We start from the raw sequence: 23,668 nt of genomic DNA on the forward strand, positions 1-23,668 counted from the left end.
CCAGAAAACAGGGTTAGTAAACAGTAGAAAGCAGCATTTGTTACTTGCCCTGGGCTGCAAGCAATGCCTCTTTTACTCACAGCATTTTTGATATGTTGTTCTATATTGTACTGTTCCTCACAGTGCCATTAGTCTTGCATAGCCAGACCTATCTTAACAGCGCTGTGTCAACGCTGGAGAAAGTGCAAGTGACCTGTTTCCTTATTTCCTTTTCTCCTCAAATAAGGAGAAGCTCCCTCACCTTGCTGTGTTGCACAATAATAACAAAAACAAAAATCGCTGTTTCACGTTGTTCCCATAGACTGTAAAAAAAAACATAAATAATCTAGATATTCAACGCACGTCATAATATCGCGCCAGAAGAGGGGTGAAAATTAGAGCGTCCACCCAGGTGTTATGTTTCCATCACTGCCAATCAGAGCTGGAGCCAATAAATACCTGTGACTACCACTGACTTATTTGACCCAGGAATGAAAGCGGATTGTTACCCTTTTTCACTGGAGGCAAAAGTCAGATGTTATTGGGTTTTTTGTTGAGTGTAAAAGGGGCTAAAGAGAGTAAAAACATTTCCTTGATTAAATGTTGACAATGAGATAAGTGTAATATTCATTCAAATCAGACACTGACAACACATCAGATAAGTGAAGGAGAATTAATGAGAACATCATTACTCCACCTCTCTATGAGGATGGCTTGTCGATGAGGTGGGATCTGGAACAGTAGCTGGTTGGCTAGTTTGGCTGGACTGTGCAGCAGACGTTCACACATCTGGAAAGTCCTGTACTGGTCCATGGTGTCACTCAGCAGAACATCTGCACTTGCCTCACACTCCTCCATCACTCCTCCTTCCATCCGTACCTTCACTGCATCATTCACTGTTGGATAAGTCAGACAAGCTTGGTGATCCAAGTATGGATGAAGTTATGTGTAATAACAATTAGCAAAGCTGCTGGTGTGGTGTGAATACACAGCAGCAGATAACTGCTTCCCCATCATACGTCACACTGGCGTCTACAAATGTGCAGGATGTGGATGTAAATGCTGCAATATGGGTGTTCTCATTATTGGCTTAATTATGTGTTTTCCATTGCTGTCGGACATTTAGTGCATTAGCAGATCCCAAACTTTAGGCTTGTAACCCTTTAAAAAAGGTACTCAATGTCTATTATAACCCTCACAACCAAAGAGTGATGTTGCCAGATTGGTTCATTTTTCCTAATTTCCCATCTTTTTCATTACTTTTATTCATGTATTATATTTTTAACCAAACACCAATACATTAGTGTGCACCTTTGTAAAATAACTCCAACCATCCAGGACTCCTACTGAGCATCTAACCCTATGTCCACAGTCCCCTGGAGCACATTGTGTGGAGAGCCATAAATCCATGGTGTGATCGGTACCTGTGTATCCATCCAACCAGAGCTGGTAAACCTCCTCATCCATGATAGTGGTGTTTCCCACGAACACATCCAGCTCCACTGCCATCTGATTGGAGGCAAAGAAGTTAAAGCAACATTTGTTTATCTTAAGTAGCCATTAACATCAGATAAGATTAGCTCCACGCCATTTAAAAGTGCCGACAGAGTAACGTTATACCTTGCTTTTGAGTGTTGTCCCAACCAGTTTCAAAAACAAGCTACAATAAAACCTGACGTGACAAGTATACAGTTGACTTCTAATGGCTGAACTTCGATTTTCTTTCCATGGCGTCCTAATTAGCTAACTTCCTCCATTTAACAGCTAGCCTGCTATGTTAGCTACGGCTCAAAGTTAGCAGGGTTAGCGGAGTCTAACCTGACAACCAGACAACAAAACAGCAAATTAAGACCAAATTAATATGACGACACAATCGACTAATTAACGCACGTTCTTTAAAACACGAACATCCACCAAATGGTAGCTTATTGCTAAGGGTGCGCAGTGTCAACAACAGCAGTCAGGCAACACGAGTTTCCGGTTTTGTTACGTCACAGGAAAGGCTCTCTTACATTAGCTGTCTCCTCAGAACAAAAAAAAGACATATTTATTGTACTTAAAACTAATTTAAATCTTGTATCTTATTTACTTTGTTTTATTTACGGGCATCATATGTGTTATATTAAATGTTATTATATTGTTTAAGTACAGATTATAATAATGTTCTAACATTCAGTATATTTCGTGGACTGTAACAGAAGACAATGTGTGTGTAGTAAACCAAACCCTTCATCCGTGTACAAATCATTAATACCACATGTTGCTCAGAATGTAAGAGTGTTTTGTAGGATTGTGTGTTTCCTACAAATGTGGGTTTTTTTGTGATGTAGTTCTTTTCAGAAAGTATGCTTTTATTCTGAAACAGTCACACCGGTAATGTATTTTTCTGTCCTGTTAGAGATTCTCAGATGAGTTCACACTTCTTATGTTTCTGCGTTCCATTCCTTTTCCTGGTGTTGCCTCATACGTTACACTGTAACGCTGAACGTTCCAACGTTCCATCATCGCAACAATGTAGCAATGGTTGTGTGTGTGTGACTGTTGATGTAACTGTTCCAGTTCCAGTAGAGTCGGAGCAGACGTGTGTTAACCCTATCTGATCCACTGTGTGTAGAACGTGCCACAGTTCCATCTCGAATGTGTTTAAACGAAGATCAATGAATTATACTTTATATTATAATACACAATTAACAACCAGAGATAGATAAAGCAGATAAGGCAGTGTTTGGAGTTTTAATTAGGGACAGGCTACAGTAGCCTCCGTTGTTATAATTCCATTATTATGGAAAGCATGATAACCAGTTTCATCATTTGCAGAACTGATACAAATGTAGGCCACAGGTTTACCTCAGATTGTTTTATTACCCCTGTCACCCCACTTACAAATGCACCCGAACCTAAAGCTGAAAGGAAGGGATTGCTTACATAGCAGCATGCTGACATGGGGCCCAGACCCTGTAACGACCGGCTGTACTGCACTCAGGGCCAAATGTGAGAAAGTATTTACCTGTATTTAATTCTATTGGCAAGTCCCACCACGTACCTGGTATTTCTTGCTAGCAGGGTTGGCTTACACTTGAGTGGCTTCACATCATAAGGGCCGGATAATTAACCCAATAACAGTCTCCATGCTTGGGACCTACCTATATATAGCTTTACTTTTAGGTCTTATCACTCAACACCAGCATACCATCCATTTTAAGTTAGAAAACCATCAATGGCCAAATGAAAAACTGGATATTCAAATTACAACCGTGCATTTAGCAGCCAGACAGTAGCCTATTGTTGATCTATGTCCTTTCATTTGTGCTCTTAGCTATTTTAAAATGAGTCCGATCAGAGATAGGCCTCTGTCTGAGCACCGCAGCCCCCTATGTGCTTTGCTTGCTGCGTGTACACAATCTGCTCTCTTTTTCCTCCGGCGATTAATCTAAATAAATCCCTGCAAATCCCTGTCCTCGCCCTCCCTTTCTGTGTTTCTGCATGTGTCCTTCAAAATCACAACATAAGGGAAAAAGACTCAGTCAACATGTCTTTTTGTCGCATGTCTCGCTGCACATCAACACTCTCGTTTCTAACCCCACATGACACCCTGATTCCATCCCCAGCTCCCCCTTACACGGTTAACACCCTACATTGTTATGGCCTCAGTGAAACAATGGAGGTGGGACAGAGGGCGGAAGGATGTGGCTGAATGCCTCAGCATAAACCCATGGAAAAAAGCCTGCAGTCACACTTTCCGCCAGTGTTCTTTGAAAAGAAACGAGTACAGCCAGGAGCCACTCATGATACGACTATACCCTGTACTGTACATCTTCCTCTGTAGTGAACCCCAAAGCCATATAGGGCCGATTGATGTATTTCTCATGTTTTGCAAAAGTGTGGGGATAGAACAGATATTTGTAGGCTATGTGGCATATATCTTTAGTTTGTGACGATGAGTTCATTCCAATGAACAGAAAACCCCAGAGGAAGTGGCTTCACACAGGCCTTTCCTACTCATTTCCTTTGTGAATTGTGCTTATCCGTGTTGTTTTGGTTTCATGGCATGGTACGGGTAAAAAATATGTTTCTGAATCCAAATGGGGGCGCAAGTCCCTAACTGAGAGAGCGCATGGAGCAGATCGTCAACCTCACATCTTATATTTTTTTTTAAATGTAGCTGAATCGGTTCAGTTGGATCATTGAGCAGATCGATTCAGTTTTGCCATTTACGACCAGCCCATACGTACTGCAGGCCTATGGTATGCAAAGAGTCACTGGAAACCTCAGAGGAAACCACAAATATTCCTGATTACAATCTCACCGACGTGTCAAAGTAGCAGTCGTCATAAAAAGTACAACTTCCGGTAAAATCACCCAAAATAAAACCAGTGTTGTTGAGGAACACGATTGCATTGAAACAAAAGTAACACGCCACCAATCTAACGTGTGATAAATTTATATTGTGTGAAAATAAAGTCCCACAAAACATATTTTCGCCATATTTACCGCCTCACTTCTTGCAGTAATATTCCCATAATCGATGCTTTTATTTTGAAGGCTGCACAGACTACCTCTGGCAGTAGCCTCCTTCAGCTTCACACGCAGCTCGCTGCTTAACGGAGTCACAGCCGTGAAAGTGGCGGAGGCGGACATTGTTGTGGTAACAGTCCAGCCCAAGAGGATGAGCAGAGATGATGCACTTATTTTGAGCGGATAGAGGGCGAGATTGGATTGTGATTTATTTTGTTTTTTATCTAAAGAATGAATCCTTTTTAGAAATAAATAAATACATCTAAAAAAAAAAAAGCTGCTGCACCGTACGGACTCATCCTCCAGCCAACCGGGGAACGGAGTTCATTCAGCCGAGGCGAGCGGAGCACAGCCTGGTGAGACGATGCCAGCCACGTAAAAATCACAACATCTGCAGGGTGTGCATCCGAGGCTGCTGGATTAAACCCCCGTGGATCGATCGGGCCTTTGTACATACAGTACAGAAAAGCCCCCAGGGCGACTGTTGCCTTCAGAATACTGCGAGAGGAGGTAAAACAAGGACAGATGTTTTCTTGGAGGCCTTTGGAAAACACAGCCTGCTGTTGAGAGGATGACAGATTGACATTAACGGGGAAACTGCGGTGCATTTTCATACACGACCTCCTTAAGGCATTATCCACGGAGAGCAACCACTGGGTTCAGCACAAAATCAGACCGAAGTCCCTGCTTCTTGAAGAAAGCCATCTAAATAAAGATATCACATGTTTCTGCCATGATTTGGCCTCCGGTGCTGTCGTGATTTGCACACATGACATCTGGAACACACTGGGTGCAGAAGACGAGGATGTGATGACTGTGTGTTAAGCATTGAAGCACCCAGCTACATCTCAGCGCTTTTAATAGATTCTCAGGTACCTCTATACGTCTAGGTTTTTTAATAGAAAATGGGAAGCGAAGGTGAGATAATAAATAGAGAACTGTCAAAGATGTCTGACGAGGATTTGCTGGCATGCTCCAAAGAGGAGCTGGTGAGCCGGCTGCGTAAAGAGGAGACGGATAAAATATCAGCTCTCATCCAGCGAGGACGGCTGATAAAAGAGGTAAATAAACAGCTGCAGGGACACCTCCTTGAAATCAGGGAACTGAAAGTCATCAATCAGCGCCTGCAGGAGGAAAACGTGGAGCTGCGGGACCTGTGCTGCTTCCTGGACGACGACCGGCTCAAAGTGAAGAAGCTGGCGCGGGAATGGCAGCTGTTCGGGCATCACGCAGCCAAAGTGATGCGGGAGGACCTGGGCGGTTACTTGAAAAAGCTCGCAGACCTGGAGCGCATGCAGGACGGACTGGTGAAGGAGAATTTGGACCTGAAGGAGCTTTGCCTGGTCCTGGAGGAGGAGTGTGTTAGCAGGAGCGACTCCAGCCCCGGAGGGTCCACCGAGCTCAACCTGCCCTGCATGGTGGTCCGGGATCTGGGGGACGGAAGCTCAAGCACAGGCAGCGTGGGAAGCCCGGACCAGCTTCACCTGGTGTGCTCACCTGATGACTGATGACAGCTTCAATGTCCGCAGTCAGGGCTTCTCCCGTTCAAATAAGGAACCTGTAGAGTAGGGGTGATGTGATTGACAGAATGGAGACACAGAGGCTTTGTCAGACAATACGAATTTAATTGGTGCAAAAGCATTAGAGCCTTCTGAATGCTGCAAAGGTTTTGTGTGCCACTAGGTTTTGACTTGACAAAGATTCTACAACCATAGACATTTTCAGGACTTTACAAAGACATTTAATAGATGTTTGCCAGATGATAATGTATCTAAATTTTACAGTGTTTTTTCTAATGACTCTTCTGTTTTTGGGAAATTCTCCTTTTTCAGTGGTCTGTTGTTGAAAAAAAAAAAATGGGACCAAAAAACTGGGTCACATATATAAATTTATCTCATGCACTGGACTAGCCTACACTGGTAGAAGCCTTTTTTCTATTGCACTGGACAGCGTTATCATGGATCTTTAAATCACAGATCTAAAGATTCATTTCAATCCAGTTTTGAGCCATATTTAGTCCACTGAATTCCAATAGCACTGAAATAGATGAGTTGTGATAAAAGAAAAATATTAAACTATTTGATATTTGCTTTTTGCTAGATGCCCAATAATGTGTAATATATTATGCACTCTCTTCCTCAGGACAGGATTGGAGTGCCATATGTGCATGATGATTGTCACAATTTGTACAGGCCTGTTAACCAGTCTGCTGTGAAGGCCCTTCAGGTTTACTGTGGGTGGGGCTGCTGTGCATAATGTACATGTGCTATTGCCGGGGCAGAGCCAGCACACTTGTTAAAGGGGTTTGGATCAGAGGTGATAGATGTCCTTGGACCTCACTCAGAGCTGAACTGAAGTTCTGTCACTTTTTTAAAATCCAACTGGAAACTCTTTGTATCAAACTGGAAGGTCTACAAGTTTGAATGATTTCTATTCTATTCTATTCTATTCAAACCAAGCTGTTTAAATTCACTTGTATTACTTTTTTTTTTATAACATTGTTGTTGTTGATGTTCAATTAGCATATCACAGAGTTTAAGTTGATCAGCTTCGTCTTCTGTAACTCATGCTTTGTATTTACCCTGTAACATTAGGGATAATCTTAACTTTGACCCTTCTTTATCTTGATTTATCTGTATTAACTTGCATTACTAACAAATTTCAGTTTAAATCATAGATAATGCACATGGATTAGAAAAGATTTATTTTGTTGTTAGCTGTTTATTGGTGGGCTATGCTCGTAGTGCATTGAAGAGCTTTAAATACAGTGGGTATGACACTTTGTGCTGTTCTGACCTTTCTTTGTGTGTTCGACTTTACAGAAACAAGCATTTACATTTACATGACACAGAACGATGGATTGATTTCTGCACTTGTTGTTTTGACCTTCATGTCGGAACCGACTGCACTTGATTGATGTTCCCTTCGTGTCATACAGACAGACTTTATGGATGTTCATCAGTTTTATTTTTGGATCCCTATTTGCACAGTCTGGAGAGCTGAAGAGAGCAGTAATGCTTTTACCCACTTAGTGATGCACAAACGTCCTTTGACAGCAGCATACACACAGATTTTTGTCCTCCCTCGTGCTCTCCAGCTCTCAATCTGACTCTCGTTCCATCTCTGTTTCTCTCTCTAACCCCATTTCAGCAGAGCAATCCAATGCCCTCTGAGCCATGTATGTATTAGCAAGAGATCTGCTTCATTTTTTGGAAATGGAGTAACAGAGAACACAGTGTTCACAGTTGAGGGGCACAGAGCGCATCATTAGTTTGTCAGTAAACATTGCAGTCATCAAACCCTTTTAGTGAGTGTCAGGGAAAGGCTGCTGTTTGTAATTACATCCTCTTTATTTCGTCGATCAATCGTTTAATCTATTAAATGTCCAAAGAAATGAAATATACCCTTTGTGATTTTTTGAGAGTCAAAGCTTATGGCTCCAAATAGCTTGTTTTTTTCCGCCCAACTGTCCAAACAGAAAGTTAACAGAAAGTGATATAAAACACAGATAGAGAAGCTGCAACCCAGATAATACTCAATTCTCTTTGCTTGATTAATAGTAAAATAGTTACTGATTAATCTTCTAATCAAATACCCATTTCAGTCCTACAGTATTTATGCTCCAGTTTGGGTTATTCTGGTATCTCAGTTTTCACTTTACAAAATATTTCTCAACTGAATCTGTTGTTTTTAATCTGCATTTCAGTCTAATCATTTCCTCCTGTTGTTTGTTTTTCACCAATAATATTACACCATCACACAGTTATGAAACGTTCTTTATTGTCTGTGAAGTAGTACAGCTTTGACAAAAAAGTAAGGCACTGCCCACCAGAACAGAAAACATTACCAAAAATATATTACACTCTCAAAAATAAATACATTAATTCCATAATCTATATTAACTCCTACGGGCCAGCCTTAGTGGTCAATAATTTGCATAGACAATATTAGGATTCTTAAAAGAGTCATATAAAAATAAGGACCATTTATTTGAAAAAGTACTATTTCCCTTTGTGGGGACATTTATAAAGTGTTACATAACACGACGTAACATTGTAACAAGTCATTAAATGCAACATTATTATTAATTAATTATCACTATTAATATATTATTAGATTTATTTGTAGAAATCTTGTATAGTAATTCTTCATAGAATATATTCTGCATGCAATGTTTCCATAATAAATCTCAAACATACTCATTCTACCTGATAGCTTTCAAAATGAGAAATTTTAAGATTTTACATATATATCAAAACTAAAAAGAGTGTAACATTCATATCTTAGTAATGCCATTTAATTGCATATCATCTAAGTACAAAATTAACTTTCTAAATAAATTAAATGAAGCAGAGGCACGTAGCGAATTTTGAAATGGTTATCACAATCATCATTTTCATTTTGTCACGTTTCCCAGAGATCCTGTTTGTCACACACACACACACACACACACACACACACACTACGACTGCATGGAAATTAACATTAGTGTTATGCCAGGATGACGGGGGCCGCCAATCACAGAGTGAGGATGGTTGGGGAGTGCAGGGAGTGATCCGATTGGTCACCGCTGCTGCTGCTGCGGCGATGAGCAACCCCACAGGGCTGCGGGCCATGAGACTGTGGGACGTTTCCCTGCTGTGATGTAGCATGGGATGTGATGGAGGCGGTGTCCAACGGGGCTGAGGGATAGGTGAACACCATGCTAGCTGTGAAGGGCATGAGTGAGGGGGTAGATGGGAGAACAGGGGTGTGGAGCGACTCTGATTCAATGGCAACAGCGGAGGCAGGCGATATCACAGGCTTGCTGGGGATGGTTATCTTTGGTTTGGGCTTCTCCATCTTTGTTGTTAGTTTGGTTGAGGGTCCAGGTCTCCTGGAGTCCCCTGGCTCCATTTTGATGCCTCCCACGGAGGAATGGGTTGGATTTGGGTCAGAATCCGAATCAGACTCCTCTATTTTACAAATGGGACGGTGAGCCTCCAGGACCAGCTCAAGCTTATCTCTCTCCTTTTGTAGTTCAGCTATTTCCTTCTGTAACCGTGACTTCTCATCCTCCAGCTGCTCGGTCTCCTACACCAGGGGAAAGCAGAGAAAGACATTCAAGACATGTGTAAATTATTTCATGCCTGATGGAGACCAATATTTGAAGCATTAATGTTATGACATTTGTACAATGCTCACTCACATTTTGCAATGTGTCTGTCAGCTCCCGGCGGCGATTGCGACATTTTGCTGCTGCCAGTTTATTCCGCTCCCTTCTTACTCTACGTCTCTCCATCTCTTCCCGGGATAACTTTGATGAGAAAGAGGGGAAAAGAAGATTAAAATACATAAAATAGGTCAACCTGACACAGTGAAATGAAAGAGTCAAACTCTAAACCCCATTTAATGCCTAAAGTTGGATTCTGAAACCTTTTGGTTTTGGGCAAAAACGTATCAAACGTAGACATGTTGAGTCCACCATAAGCAACATGACACATGAGAAACACTACCACCATGTGTGTGCACTGAGTCATCACAGTCAGAGCAGCTGCATGATTTAGTCTGAGCTTTTGTGCCTTTGTAACACACTAACTGTGACTTCATCCAGCGCCCTACTAAATAATTACTGTTGATCCAATATTTCCCGCCCTTTCAGGTTGATGACTCACGCTCAGACCCCAGCAGTGACTCGGGTGTGAGTCACAGAATATGACTTGCCCCTGTGAGTCACATGACAGTCTACTTCCTGTATCATGAATTTACAACTCCAAGAACAAAACTTTAACGGGGATATGTGCCAACATGTGCCTGATGAAACCAACAAATGACACTGTAGAGGTGATGAACATGATGATGGTTCTTAAATGTTGAAACTGCGTTGTACTGGGTCACTTCAACATCTGTGCTATCTTGTCCTGACATGTAACATTGCTCTGCTAACAAAAAGATCTTTGCAGTGTGTCACAGGTAATCATTTCACTGTGTCAACATAGACTCCAAGTAAACACCATCAAATAACATAAACAGTGTGTGTTTTCCCCCGGTGAGTAAAGTTTCCTAAGAATTGAAAATGTTTTTAAATAATGTCTCTTATTAATGGTATGTTACCCTATTTCTAAATGGATTTGTGTAATGTGTAAGTCTAAAGGAAATGACTGTGTCATAGAGCATTACAGGATATTACACACTGCTTACACAGAAATGATTGAGGTACTGTCCACACCTCACTATCTGCAATCCCCCAAACCCAACAAACACACAATCATCAGTGTCTCTTCAAAGATGTTTTTTTTTGGCATTATCTTCATAAAGTTTCAGTTGTTTAAGGACTACTATCTTACATGTTCATCGTTCCTGTGCCTTGTTGCAGCACTGGTGTGTGCAGCTGTTCTTATGACCCCCGGTCTGAGATAATGGGAGTGGGAGGATAGCGGACCCAACGGCCGTGCCCCTGAGAGGGTTGGGTAAGGAGGTATTGAAGATTGTGACGGGCCCGGTGGATGCATGAGGGATGGCTGGACTAGCCACTGGAGGTCCTGGTTGGTTGTGATGGCATTGAGGCTTGGTACAAACTGACCACTGCCAGCCACTGTAAACTTCTGAAAAAAATCAAAATAAAATGTGGATAAAGTAAGAAAAAGTAGGAAAAGTACTGTAACAGAAGACCTAAAACCAACATGTGATCGATAACAAAACCCACACAGTCATTGAGGACTAAATGTAAAGTAAGTAAAGTAAAACAGATCATGATTATGTATATATATTTAGTTTAACTTTTATAACTGACACATACAGTATAATCACTTGTATAACTACACAACAATTATCTATGATAATATGATATTTACACTATTACAGGTTTATTAAATTGTATATTGAAATTCACAACTTTTCCCCCTACGTTTAGTTTACATTTTACCAATTTATGTGGGATAACCTGTAGCCTTATACAAAGGTACATTAATTAAAGTTCCCCTACCTGCTCCTGTTGTGTAGTTGAAGTGCTGGTGCTTCCCTGGGTAGCAGAGTGTGACCCAGAGACACCGCCGGTGTACGCCGGGTTGCCTCTCTCTTGACTCCCAAAGTTTCGATACATCCTTTTCTGTGTAAAAGAAAATAAAACTGGATCCAGCAGGGGCTGTAGAGCCTTGAGGTCTCGCGGAATGACTTTCGGGTTGAGTCTCGTGTGTCGATTTAAACTTGGGGTAAGCGCACCTTATTGCGGTAACGGTCGAGTCCAAACGAGTACGTCTTCAAGGGGGGAACAAGGAAGAAAATAACGCCTCGCTTTTTTTCAAATCGGGCTAAAATGTCCGAAAGCGACTTTTAGTACAACCTCTTGTCCTTAGTCATACATCCAGAAGCCAACGTCTGGGAATGATTGTGAGGTTGTAAACTCTTAAACTGGCACTATAGGTCCACCACGCCCCTCCGCAGTTACTGGAAGTACTGTTGTCTGGAATCTCTCACGAACCTACGACGCGCTGACGTCATTGCCCATATTTGGTGAGAGTTTCCTCCTGAGGGTTAACACCCGGGATTCCTCGCCTCACCTCTCCGTCGGTACGTGTTGTTTTTCTGCTCGGTGAGTCTGATGCAGTGGTTGAAATGTTAGAACATTTTCCTCCTCCAGTGGAAGTGGAAGTAAAGCAAAGAAATATTCAAATTGAACTTAATTTTAATATTTTCTGTTTAGATGAGGACACTGTTTTATGTGATCATTCCACATGATAATAGACTAGTTTTAAAAAGGTGAGTGGAGATAATTTGTCACTGTTAAAAATGTATAAAATTACAAAAATAATGTTTTTATCACTACATATGTAATACAGTTTTGCATTTACAATACCTTAACATTTTTATTTAGTTAGTAATAAATGTAATTTTAACTGTGGCTAAAAGTTCAATGAAATGAAATAATCTTTTATCATTACCTTAATGTAAATTATTATATTATAGTATTAAATAGTTTAAGTTAAGTCAACTTTAAATTTCAAGTTTTCATTATCAGATCCTTTTCTTAACTTATAAACATCTTGAAATTATTAAAGCATTTGTATTAAGTGACTGGTGTCAACTACAGTTTAAAGAGTACTACCTTTCAAATATAATACTTAACATGAAAGTTAGTTTTAAGTAGTTAAGATGTACAAAAGCAGGGCGCCCTGACAGTTCACCTGGTAGAGCTGGCACCCCAAGTACCAAGGCGGAGTCCTTGCTGCAGCGGCCATGGGTTTAAGTCTGAACCGTGGCCCTTTGCTGTGTGTCATCCCCACCCTTCCTGTCACACTTCAGCTGTCACTATCATTTAAAGGCCAAAAAAGCCCCAGAAAAAATGTGATCATAAAAAATTATAGATAAAAAGATAATAAGGACTAGTTTATTCATCTTTGTAGCCTTGGGTTGAAAATGTGATTGTACATCTGGGTTTTTTTATATAGCTTCGGTACTTTCGATACCATTGAACTACTGAATTGGATCTAAACAAGTGTTATTGAAAAGTATTTAAGTATCGATGCTTTTGACAACCTTAGTACAAACACTTTTACATAAAAAGAGTAAAATGCAACATTTCACCTTTCCAGTTGTCAGATCTAATAAATCTTAGTAATCTTATAATAAGAGAAACAGAAGAAAGCCCAAAAATGCTACTGATATCTTAAATATGACTGAATTTCAAGGTTGCATGTATAGTATTGGATGGGTTATAAAATATATTATACAGTGTGGGTAAATCTGGATCCATGTGCCTAATTGTGCTGAGGTTTTTTGCAGTCACTCTCACTTGACAAACCACATCAATGTGCACATGCCTGTGGAGATGAGTCAGTAGATTGCCACAAAGCCACTTGATTATTTCACCATACCTTTCAACGATATTTTTTACTTGACAGCACAATATAGTACCTAGTACAGTTTCAAAAAACGCATGCTGTAGATTTGGTAAGCTTAGTCTGACACAACAGCTGCTGACCTTGCAATCCCAAAGGACAGAGTTCCCGGCAAAGGCTTATTTCTCCTAGCTGCTGACTGTTGAACCAACGTCTCACATTACTGCTAATTCTTCTCTTAGGAATAAGGAATGTCAATTTTTTGAAAGAATCACTAAAGTTAAATGCAAAGACAAAAAAAGTCTGTTTTTGTGAGGAGAAAAAGAGATAAATTGATGATACTCATCTATATAGAAATTGAGACATTGAACTGTGGGTTTTGGTCTCATAACTTATGAATGAGAATAGAGACAGCGAACAAAAAGTGAAACTGCCAGGAGCATGACATTTAACAATACCTGTTGCTCATTGCCTTATTTGGCTGCTGAGTCTCATATTTCAGATGTTAACAATATTACACCCTGCAGTAATGAGGACACACACGCTGGATGTTTTTTTGTGTGTGGTTAATAGTATCACATGAAGGGAATATAGGGTAAAGGTGAGCGTCAGATTACTCAAGCATCAAGAATGTGAGGATGACACATTTGTTGCGTCTCTAATTGTGACATGTCATAACATGTTGGATACCTTTTTTTCCCTGATTATGCCTTTATTGATTCACTGGATGTTTCTTTCATATTTTATTCGAGAAGGAAAGGTCTGTTCAACAGACACGCCCATTTTGATGAATAAAAAAAATATTTTTCTATGTATATTTGCACGTGACAGTGTGAGTAAGTTTCTGTTTTACTCCACATTTTCCCTCCAAAAGTAAAAAAGAAATTCTGGGGGTTTTTGAGGAAGGAGGAAGTTTAGATTCCATTGGCATTTACTCACCAATCTCCACATGTATTCACATAACTCATCCACAGCCACCCACCCGCCCCCACACACACGTGCATCAAGCAGCATCCTCATGCCACACTTACATGTAATTGGTGTAGTGGGTGTTACTATTCACACCTTGTTATTTCATGCTTAAGTACAATCTTATTGTGAGTGCAGTTCTTAAATATGCCTACATGTACCAAGACAGTTCAGATTGTCCTGGTACTGTTGACATACTGTACGTTTGTCTAGTCATAATATCGATTAATGATAACTCCTAAATAGTGTGGAAGATATTATATAATACAATTATAATTTCAGTCAGCTTCTCATTTAATTTAGTATAGTAGTGTAGATGTATTAGCAGTAAAATGTACTGAGGTAATAGTACTCATTCTGAAGCACATTTCATGATAATAGAGATGGTAAAAGTACAGATTATTAAAGTATCAATACATCAATATAGTAGTTAAAGCAGAAGTTCTGAATTAAACATTTTAAGTAAAAATGTTTTAGTTTCAGCAATCAAATGTTCTTAAGTAGCAAGAGTAAAAGCAGCTCTGCAGCTGGTCCAGATGGAGCTAAATTAAACCACATAAGTAGTTTTAAGAACACTATAATGTTTTTATATATTAAATCTTTATCTGCAATGTAGCTGGTAACTTCAACTAAATGGGATAAATAGAAAAAGAGTAAAAAGTATAATATTTACCTTGAATATAGTATAGAGTTGCTCAAAAGGAAATTAGTCAAGTAAAATACCTCAACTGGACATAAGTAGACTACTTTAGTAAATGTACCTGATTACTTACTTAGATAAGTAAAAAGTGCTTTGACCTGATGAACTAACCCTAACCTGTAATGAGTATAAGAGGTCTATGTGGTCTTGCACCTTAGCCTTTAATCTATAATTCTCTCTGTAACATTATTTGAATGCAAAAACCTTATTTTTAAAGTGAAACGTCAGAGTTAATGTAAATATAAAGTAAATCAAGTGTACCTGCGTATTTTAAAACAAGTGTGTACATCTTGTTTTTAATATTTCTAATACAACGAGCGACATTATGTGTTATTTATGCTAAAGTTACAGCATGTCACCTACTGTACTATCCCCACAAACAGTTGAACAAAGGTAGGAGATAGGAAGCACGGTAACCTTCACACACACGGTACCGAGCAGCACCGAGCAGCACCGTGTGTACTACGTGTTGTACCGTCGTTTAGTGCCACGCAGGCACCGTGCAGTGATCCAACCACGGTGGATGGGAGGGATCACACCGAGCACCCTGATAGCCACGTAGCTATATAACAACGTTAGCTGTGTAGGTAAGTGCTCTCATGCTGCTTCTCTCCCTTCATTATCACACCGTTATCCTTCAGACAAGTTGTGTGTGACAGTTTAAAAGTGCTGCTGTTCATGTGCTGTCTCCACCCGCGCGGTTCCGCCGAGTATTAGTTGAAAACATGCTGTTATGAAGTTAGCTCGCCTTGCTAAGGTAGCTAGCATCAACTAGCGGTTACTGTAAGTTTGCTTTACGTGAGGTTAGCTAGCATGTGTTAGTATTAAAGTGTTCCAACAAAGTCACGTAATGTAATGCTCTTGGTGTTAAACTGTGGTATAACCGCACACTGCTTGATTTAGCTCGCTGGCCGCGGTTCATTCTTGGTGATTGAGCGTTAAATGAGATGAGATTGTGCTAACGTGTCATTGTTTTTAATGCAGCTAACGTCAACCAACCTCACGATGGACCTGCCACATCATGGGTACCGAGCAAGTGAGTGGATTCACCAAGTTACCGTCAGTTGCAGAATATCCACCCATACATACTTCCTCATTTCTTAGGAAGGCGAGATGCACAAGACATACTTGTCATATGACACGTGTTTACTTACACCTCTATGAAACTGACGTAGTCTGATATACCTGTACCTGCATGAGGTTTGTAATGTCAGCCCTAATGGATAGGTGGGGTGGACACGATATTAGAAACAGCTGTCAGTATAATGCAGTACAATTCAACAGCACCACAAACTACAGCCTCCAAAAGGAAGTTGAATCAACACCTCTCCCAAATATTGTGAACAAAAACAGAAAGTGATTCATATATATATTTGTGAAGGTAGGATTTATTGCTGAGCTTTTTTACACTGCGTTAGTTTTAGCTAGGGAACCTGATAAACTTGCAGTTTAGTATAAAACCTGGAGGACTTTGACAATCACTCCTATAATAATTTTAACAATGGACATGGGCACATATTTGGAGTACCTGAGTGAAATTAAATAACAGTCCTACAAAAGCTCAACAAACAGCATTGTTTCTCTCTTGCTCAGGGAAATACTTGATATGGAATGTCTTAAGTAATATAGTATTAATGTGTCAACAAATTGGGGTGGATTTCAGTCTATGTTAATTGTTATTGTGCATAATAAGTTCTTTTTTTTATATATATATATATTTGTTAATATAAATTAAAGTGCATCCATTTACTTTGTTGTGTCCATCTTTTCCACAGCTAAACCGAGAGCTCGTGCAGCTCCCCCCACAGCAGATTCTGTCCTGTTTGAAGACACCAGCTCTGCAGCACCAGCAATGAACAATCAAGCATACTACACTCCTGGGTACAATATGGGAGCGCCCACAAATGACATGCAAGGAGGTACCGGGGTGGACAACCTGTTTGCCGACCCAATGGCTAATGCTGCAATGATGTACGGCTCCTCATTAGCCAACCAAGGAAAGGATATTGTAAACAAAGAGGTGAGGAAAAGCTGGTTCTGTATGTGTTTTAATGAGAGGACAGGGTGTTAACCAACTTACCTATGAATAAGGTCAAGGCCTAGGTTGAGCAGTTGGCACCACTATTTATCTGCAGTGTGTCATAGTCACAGTTTAAATACACCCCACACACATTGACTTAGACACAGCCCAACTCTTAATATATGAGAAAAGATAATAGCTCTAAACATCAGTACAGCAATTCACTGTGAACAAACAAATAGTTTCCTCAATAAAAATGTTTTTTCATTTTATTACATGTTTTGCCCCAAAAAGTGAGTCTCGCTTTCACAAGTTCATTATTTCAAGATTCTCAACATAGCGAACCACACAGATGTGTTCTTTCATTGACATGGTCACTCTCCAGGACCAGTCTAATACTTTTTCAGCTACTCTCCAGTGCTTATTTGCCTTATATTTGTTACATCCAGAGACTTTTCAATATTGAAAATTTAATGTCTAAGGAGTCTTATTTTTATTGAAAAGGTTTTTTACTCAAGCAGACCATTTTCTGTTCTTGATTTCTAATATAAAACAGTTGAAGAAGTTCCTCACCCATGAATAAAGAAAGTGTAATTGGATCTTCTGGATTGACAACTTTAATATGCAGGTGATTAAAAGTATGTAGAATGGGTGTGAAGCCAGAAAAGGATCCTGAGGGCAGACGCAGCCTTCTTTAAAATGACTATGACTCAGATGTATTATTTACTTTGTCACTCCTCATCTGTTAAGTTAATGTTTGTAATTCCTTTGTCTTTCAGATCAGCAGATACGTGTCTGTGAACAAGCTGAAATACTTCTTTGCTGTCGACACCAGATATGTATTGAAGAAACTCATGATCTTGATGTTCCCTTACACACATCAGGTAATCAGAACCTTTCATCCCATCAGACTTTGTCCTGCATGAGCGTACGCGACAACACAAAACATTTAATAGTTAAAAACTGCATGATAATAAAACTGTTATCATATTTTCAACCATTTATCACACTGAAACCATGCAAACAAGATAATCAGCCACTTAATCACTACTCCAGCTTTATTTATGAACATCATAATGCAGTGATTGCCTGTGCACATATAAAACACATTGAGGTCAGTTAATTCCCATGCACTTTTTTCAGATTGCAAATTAAGTCGCCACTCCAAACATTCTGTGCCCTGATAATGGACGAACTATACAAAGTGCAAACTCTCCTTACTGGACTAGAGTCACATAGTATTTACTGTTATACTACTGTATGTACTACTACATATTATTTACAACCATTACGGTGTTTGTAATGTTTAGTCTACATAAAGTACCTCATAGCTGAAGTTTAAGTCTGGTGTTTCTTTTTGTCAACATGCACTATGAAAAAAACAACAATAAATTGATCTTTTTAGTAGTAGTAAGTATTTTCTGTGAAGTATGATATAACTTCTTCCTTTGTGCCATAGATGTCCTCTGTTCTCATAAACTATTTAAAAACACACTAGTGAGCCACACTGTTGCACTGGGTAATATGTTGCTTCATGCTTATTTTATTGTCATTTACAACGTAGAGTTGTATAATAAAGTTCAGATATAGCTCCCTTTAGGCTACTCCTAAAAAAACTTTGTTAAAAACTACAGTGCTTGGCTTTTGTATACTATTTTAAAAAGTGTAAAATATACATTTGTGACCTTTTTTTAAAAAACAAAAAAAAACAAAAAAACATTTACACCTTGATTTGGAACAGATGGGCTTCTGGGTACACAAAGAGGATACAGAAGTTGGAAAATATAGACAGACATACTAATGTGTTGTTGGTTTTGGTCTTTTCCTGGAACTTGTTGACAGTAACACAAATATGTATATGAAGGGCAACAAACTTTTTAACAAAATAAAAGCCATATGAAAGAAGACATATGTCCCACAACAGGTTATTTGAAGTGTAATGTTATACATACTATTTTCTTCATTCTTACTCATAGGGTATCATATATTGAGCCTTTTTCAATGAAATTTAAATTAACTTTCATAAAGCGTTTGTATAAACAGTGTTTTTGTTTATTGTAAACATAGTTGTTTATTTAGTAGACCCTTACGGTGAAAAGAGAGGATCATTTGCATATACATATGTGTATGTGTGTGTTCCTGGTAGGATTGGGAAGTCCGTTACCATCGGGACACTCCACTGACCCCACGACAGGATGTGAATGCACCTGATCTTTACATACCAAGTAAGTTTTCTATAAATACAAAATGATCAATAGCAGAGCGTTTTGGGATGCCTGTGTAATGTAATACGTGTATGTTTTGTCTTCTAGCAATGGCTTTCATCACCTACATTTTACTTGCTGGAATTGCCCTCGGCATTCAGAAAAGGTGAGTCATCAAATGTGTTCTAGGACTCTCAGTAACCACTACTGAGGCGTTTGTATCAAATGAGTTAAATAAGGAGTGTGTTTGTTGTCTCTGTGTGAAGGTTCAGTCCAGAGGTCCTTGGACTGTGTGCCAGCACTGCCCTCGTGTGGGTCATCATCGAGGTCTTGGTGATGTTGTTGAGCTTGTACCTGCTGACTGTACACAGCGACCTCTCGACTTTCGATCTTATTGCGTACAGTGGATACAAATATGTTGGGTAAATATCACATTATACTCAAGATGCATATATATATCATTGTCACAATTAGTTTTAGACCAAACGTTTTAGGTATTAAAAATAAACCGATTAACTGCTAAAATCACAGATGTAGATGAATTGGTTCTGATTCAGCTCAGTGGAGACTTGTCCGTGTTAACTGCATTATACATTCATGTTGAAGTAGTTTGGGGCATTATAAATATATATATATTTCATGCCTCTCTTCTAGGATGATCTTCACAGTGTTGTGTGGCTTACTGTTTGGCAGTGATGGTTATTATGTGGCCCTAGCCTGGTCCTCTTGTGCCCTTATGTTCTTCATTGTAAGTATATTGAATCCTTATTATCATCCACGATATTTCTAAATCTGAAGAACTGGAGAAATGTTGTTCTCAAACAGAAAACTAAATCAATTTGATGAATTTCTGCTCAGTCTGAACCAGAGTGAGATTATTGCACCATTAACTGAATATTTATGATTTATGAACAAAATTGTGTGCTTGGAAGTTTTCTGTGTCAAAATATTCAACCTACCAATTGGCAAAACTGTAATTTATTTACTGTTATTTAAAACCACACAATCATAATTCTCACCTCAAAACTATGAATTTGCTATCCACAGCAGTGTTTTGTTTCTTTCATGTGGCATATTTTTAGTTTAGATATAATTGCCTTTGTAATTATGATTAATTATAGTTCACAAGTAGGTCAAATATTTACATATTCATGTTCGTTCTTTTTTTTTTTTAAATCTTCTTTCCCAGAGTGTTTAAATAGAGAATAATTAAGAAACAAACTGCTGTCTCTTTTCTTTATGTATTCTGTCTAATAGACACAAACATTAAATCAATATCTGTATATAAAATATAATAGTATATAAATACCTATAATATAATAGTTGTGTAAACCATCTGGTTTAGGCTTTACGTTGCAACCACTAAGTGTGATAAATACACTGATGTCTAATGTAACATCTAAATACATCAGCTTTTAGCATTATTCAGCATTATCATGTGGTCATTATTATGTATTATGTATATTATATAAGAATATATTGAACTTTTCCTCTAATCAAGTCTGCTTTATAGCTTGCATATTATTAGTTTTAGCCTGAATTGCAGGTTTAAAAATGTTTCTCTCTCTTCACAGGTTCGATCTCTGAAGATAAAGATCCTAACATCTCTCTCATCTGACTCCATGGGAACTGGATCAAGTGCCAAACCTCAGCTCCGCCTTTATATCACTATGGCTACTGCAATCTTTCAGCCAATCATTATATACTGGTTAACCTCTCACTTGATCAGGTGACCACGAGGCATTTAATAACCTGAAGTCCAAGTGTATTGGACCCAAAAAAATGTGGTTGTTGAGTGTTTGTACACTTGCCTTTATATGCTCTTTTGTCAGTAAACTCAAAACATATGTAGACGGTGTTGAATTGCAGCGTGTTGAGCTTGTCAGATGGACATGTTCATAATGCAATGGTTTCATTCATTTAAACAAAGTGTGACAGAAAATGTCTCACTGGAAGATTGTTGTCTTCTACCATGAGTGTACAATAACACATTTTTGGCCACCTAACTTTGAAAACAAGGGCTTTCATTGTGAGATTTGTTCAATAATAACTCAGTTTAACTTTCCTTTTTATAAAATGTCCCTGGACATGTTTCTAGTATTTATGCCACACAGTACAAACCACACATTACACACATGAGTGCCACTTTTCTGGTCTGGTAATGTTGCTGCATTATCTCTCTTTCTCCTGTGAGTCCTGGAGTTATTTTATTTATCTACATTTGACAAAGCATGACAATGTTCGGATTTTTTGTAGAAAAAAATAAATATATTTAGCTTTGTGCATTCAATTTTATCAGTCTTTTGTTTTATACAAAGCTAGCCCTGTAGGGAATGTATTTATCTGTTGAGAAATACTGATTTATGTGAATAAGATTTCATTTTTAAAGAAGGTGCCAAAGCTCAGTATTTGACCTGCAGTTTATGACTGAGGCAGATATATGTTACAAAGTTATACAGTTCTTCTCACAGATTGAAAGTAACTGAAATTAATTTACTTAAAATTATTGTGCTTATGTGCAGTCTTAAAGGTACTGGCATGTCACATGAGAATTGACATTGAGTAGATTGTGTACTATATTTACAGCAAGTGTCATCTGTTATCATATTTAGTTATAAAGTCACTGCAGTGTGGTATAGTATAAGGTGTTACAGACACTTGATGTACAACATGACAACAATGATGCATTAATAGAGCTGAAAATAGCCCTCACTAGGCTTTTTGCAGTGGTGGAATTACTATAGTACTATAAAGTATACATTTTCAGATACCTGTACCAGATAAACTTTACTTGAGTGTTTCCATTTTATGCTACTTTATACTTCAGTGTCACTACACCTCAGAGAAAAATTTTGTACTTTTTAATTCACTACATTTCATTTTGAAATGTATAGTCACTAGTTACTTTTCAGATTCACACACACACAATGAGCTTGTAAAATACACATTTTTATTGATTAAACCACCGAACAAGTTATTTAAAGTTAGAACTGACCCCATCTCGACCTGCTACTGAAACTGAAATGTTGCTTAGATGTAAATGCATCACGTTATAATAATCCTATAATATAATATATAAGATAAGATATTATATTATTGATCCCCCTTAGGAGAAATTAAAGAGAGTACAGAAGTGGAGGTACAACAAGATATCACAAAATAAAATATTACAAAATATAAGACTATAAATTAAGTATATACACTTATATAACAATGAAATAAGTCACTATGCTATATAATAACTGCTTTTGATGCTTTAAGTACATTTTTCTGATCCTGTTTGAATGCAGGACGTTTTATGACACTGTGGTTATCCTGAGACAATACTTCTTTCACCACTGACCATCTTACTACTGTTACCACTAAACCCCCCCACCACTGTTGTTTGGTGTGACACTGCGGCGGGAGCGCGCCTGGGAGCGTGCCCACTGCAAAGCGTCCTTTTGGTTCCCATGGAAACCGCGGACGGCAACAGAACACGGTGGGAGAGGTGTCCGGGTCCGGTTCTGGGTTTCAACACCAAAACTTCACCTTTAACTGTTGAACGCCGCGTTGTTGGACAAATAAGGAGCTCTGGGTTGTGCCGGGATTGCCGTTCTGGTGATTTGGTGAGTAAGTAGTTCATATTTTGCATTTGAAGCACTAGCTACCATCACCGGGAGGTTACCTGTGAGGGGAAAAAGGCGGCTTTCTTGACTAAATGAAACTTTATATTGTTCCGCCATTTGCCTGCTGGAGTGCGTTGTAGGACCATGTGGCATACAAACTGTAGGAGCGTTATACATGTATATGATTTTAACACGCATTAAGTGTTTTATCAGTTTGTTATAAGCATTTAATTGATGTAATGATGTATCTACTAACTAACAGTGACTTTGTGAGAGAGCTGCAGCTGTGTGGCTGCTTTGTGTTCATTAAAACTGGAGATGGGACTGTAAGGTAAGAGTCCACATACTGGACTTTGGACGTTTAGTGGATGCTCATCAGAGGGGAACGGATAGCTAACATTTAACTAAATCAACTTGTTGAGTTTTTTTACTTTTTTCCATCAACTCTTTTTAATCTAAAGATGTGTATTTTGAATTAACCTGGAGGAGTTTACCCTGCATGTTTTATTTGTTGTTTCTGTTTTGAACTGTAGTTTTTATAGTTTGTTTTTCTAACCCTTCAAAAAAGAGTAAACAGAAACAACAATACAGATAATTACAGTGTAATTTCACTATTATGTCTATATCTATAGTGTCAATGGCCTCTTTACAGAACACATACATTGAGTTTCTGTCTGTCCTGGAAGAGGTTTTAGGATGTTGTATGCTGTACGGATTGTAAAGCCCTTTGGGGAAATTTGTGAAATTGCCTATATAAATTGATTATATAAAAATAAATATAATCAACTTTTTGATAGACTAACGTGACTATGGATCACATTGCTTCACATCTATTCAGGCACTTTCAATGCACAACC

At 38.8% G+C, this 23,668-nt stretch overlaps 5 protein-coding genes across 6 annotated transcripts in view; 3 read left to right on the top strand and 2 right to left on the bottom strand.

Moving 5' to 3' along the window:
• Window positions 1-1,966, bottom strand: part of fibpa (fibroblast growth factor (acidic) intracellular binding protein a) — a 5,328-nt gene extending 3,362 nt beyond the window's left edge. The window contains exons 1-3 of the mRNA XM_035669831.1: window positions 1,600-1,966; window positions 1,404-1,488; window positions 677-875 (exon numbers count right to left, since the gene is read on the bottom strand). Of these exons, the coding sequence (XP_035525724.1) occupies window positions 677-875; window positions 1,404-1,488 (284 nt within the window). The 5' untranslated portion in view covers window positions 1,600-1,966. The remainder of the gene's footprint in view (window positions 1-676; window positions 876-1,403; window positions 1,489-1,599) is intronic.
• A 2,621-nt stretch (window positions 1,967-4,587) lies between these two features.
• ccdc85b (coiled-coil domain containing 85B) lies at window positions 4,588-7,276 on the top strand. The gene has a single exon (XM_035669925.1). The coding sequence runs from the start codon at window positions 5,400-5,402 to the stop codon at window positions 6,000-6,002; it is 603 nt and encodes a 200-aa protein (XP_035525818.1). The 5' UTR covers window positions 4,588-5,399; the 3' UTR covers window positions 6,003-7,276.
• A 981-nt stretch (window positions 7,277-8,257) lies between these two features.
• On the bottom strand, window positions 8,258-11,837 carry fosl1a (FOS like 1, AP-1 transcription factor subunit a). Its single transcript, XM_035668761.1, has 4 exons — window positions 11,459-11,837; window positions 10,821-11,078; window positions 9,683-9,790; window positions 8,258-9,567 (listed from the first exon to the last, which is right to left on the bottom strand). Exons 1-4 carry the CDS (start codon window positions 11,573-11,575, stop codon window positions 9,013-9,015), a joined length of 1,038 nt encoding a protein of 345 aa, XP_035524654.1. The 5' UTR covers window positions 11,576-11,837; the 3' UTR covers window positions 8,258-9,012.
• A 3,617-nt stretch (window positions 11,838-15,454) lies between these two features.
• yif1a (Yip1 interacting factor homolog A (S. cerevisiae)) lies at window positions 15,455-21,498 on the top strand. Of its 2 annotated transcripts, none has more exons than XM_035669624.1 (9): window positions 15,455-15,566; window positions 15,964-16,015; window positions 16,755-16,999; window positions 17,779-17,883; window positions 19,146-19,224; window positions 19,312-19,369; window positions 19,470-19,625; window positions 19,858-19,951; window positions 20,778-21,498. In XM_035669624.1, the coding sequence occupies exons 2-9, from the start codon at window positions 15,985-15,987 to the stop codon at window positions 20,934-20,936; spliced, it is 927 nt and encodes a 308-aa protein (XP_035525517.1). In that variant the 5' UTR covers window positions 15,455-15,566; window positions 15,964-15,984; the 3' UTR covers window positions 20,937-21,498. The 2 variants fall into 2 exon arrangements, with proteins under 2 accessions (XP_035525517.1, XP_035525518.1); XM_035669625.1 differs by having other exon boundaries at window positions 15,483-15,562.
• A 1,163-nt stretch (window positions 21,499-22,661) lies between these two features.
• si:ch211-145o7.3 (forkhead box protein N2) overlaps window positions 22,662-23,668 on the top strand; it is a 5,070-nt gene continuing 4,063 nt past the window's right edge. Inside the window, exon 1 of the mRNA XM_035668809.1 lies at window positions 22,662-22,811. The gene's annotated coding sequence lies outside the window, so the exon portion shown is untranslated. The remainder of the gene's footprint in view (window positions 22,812-23,668) is intronic.

This window comes from Morone saxatilis, unplaced genomic scaffold, assembly GCF_004916995.1.
Source record: "Morone saxatilis isolate NCDOM2014 unplaced genomic scaffold, NCSU_SB_2.0 Contig22, whole genome shotgun sequence".
Lineage (NCBI taxonomy): Eukaryota > Metazoa > Chordata > Actinopteri > Moronidae > Morone > Morone saxatilis.

What these genes read in the sequence shown, in the direction of transcription:
- ccdc85b (XM_035669925.1), top strand. Translation starts at nt 5,400, where the DNA reads ATGGGAAGCGAAGGTGAGATAATAAATAGAGAACTGTCAAAGATGTCT.
- fosl1a (XM_035668761.1), bottom strand. Translation starts at nt 11,575, where the DNA reads ATGTATCGAAACTTTGGGAGTCAAGAGAGAGGCAACCCGGCGTACACC. An exon ending in CAACTACACAACAGGAGCAG is followed by an intron (nt 11,079 to 11,458) that starts GTAGGGGAACTT and finishes GATTTTTTTCAG; the next exon opens with AAGTTTACAGTGGCTGGCAG. An exon ending in TGACAGACACATTGCAAAAT is followed by an intron (nt 9,568 to 9,682) that starts GTGAGTGAGCAT and finishes CCCCTGGTGTAG; the next exon opens with GAGACCGAGCAGCTGGAGGA.
- yif1a (XM_035669624.1), top strand. Translation starts at nt 15,985, where the DNA reads ATGGACCTGCCACATCATGGGTACCGAGCAA. An exon ending in AGGATATTGTAAACAAAGAG is followed by an intron (nt 17,000 to 17,778) that starts GTGAGGAAAAGC and finishes TTTGTCTTTCAG; the next exon opens with ATCAGCAGATACGTGTCTGT. An exon ending in AGTGGATACAAATATGTTGG is followed by an intron (nt 19,626 to 19,857) that starts GTAAATATCACA and finishes CCTCTCTTCTAG; the next exon opens with GATGATCTTCACAGTGTTGT.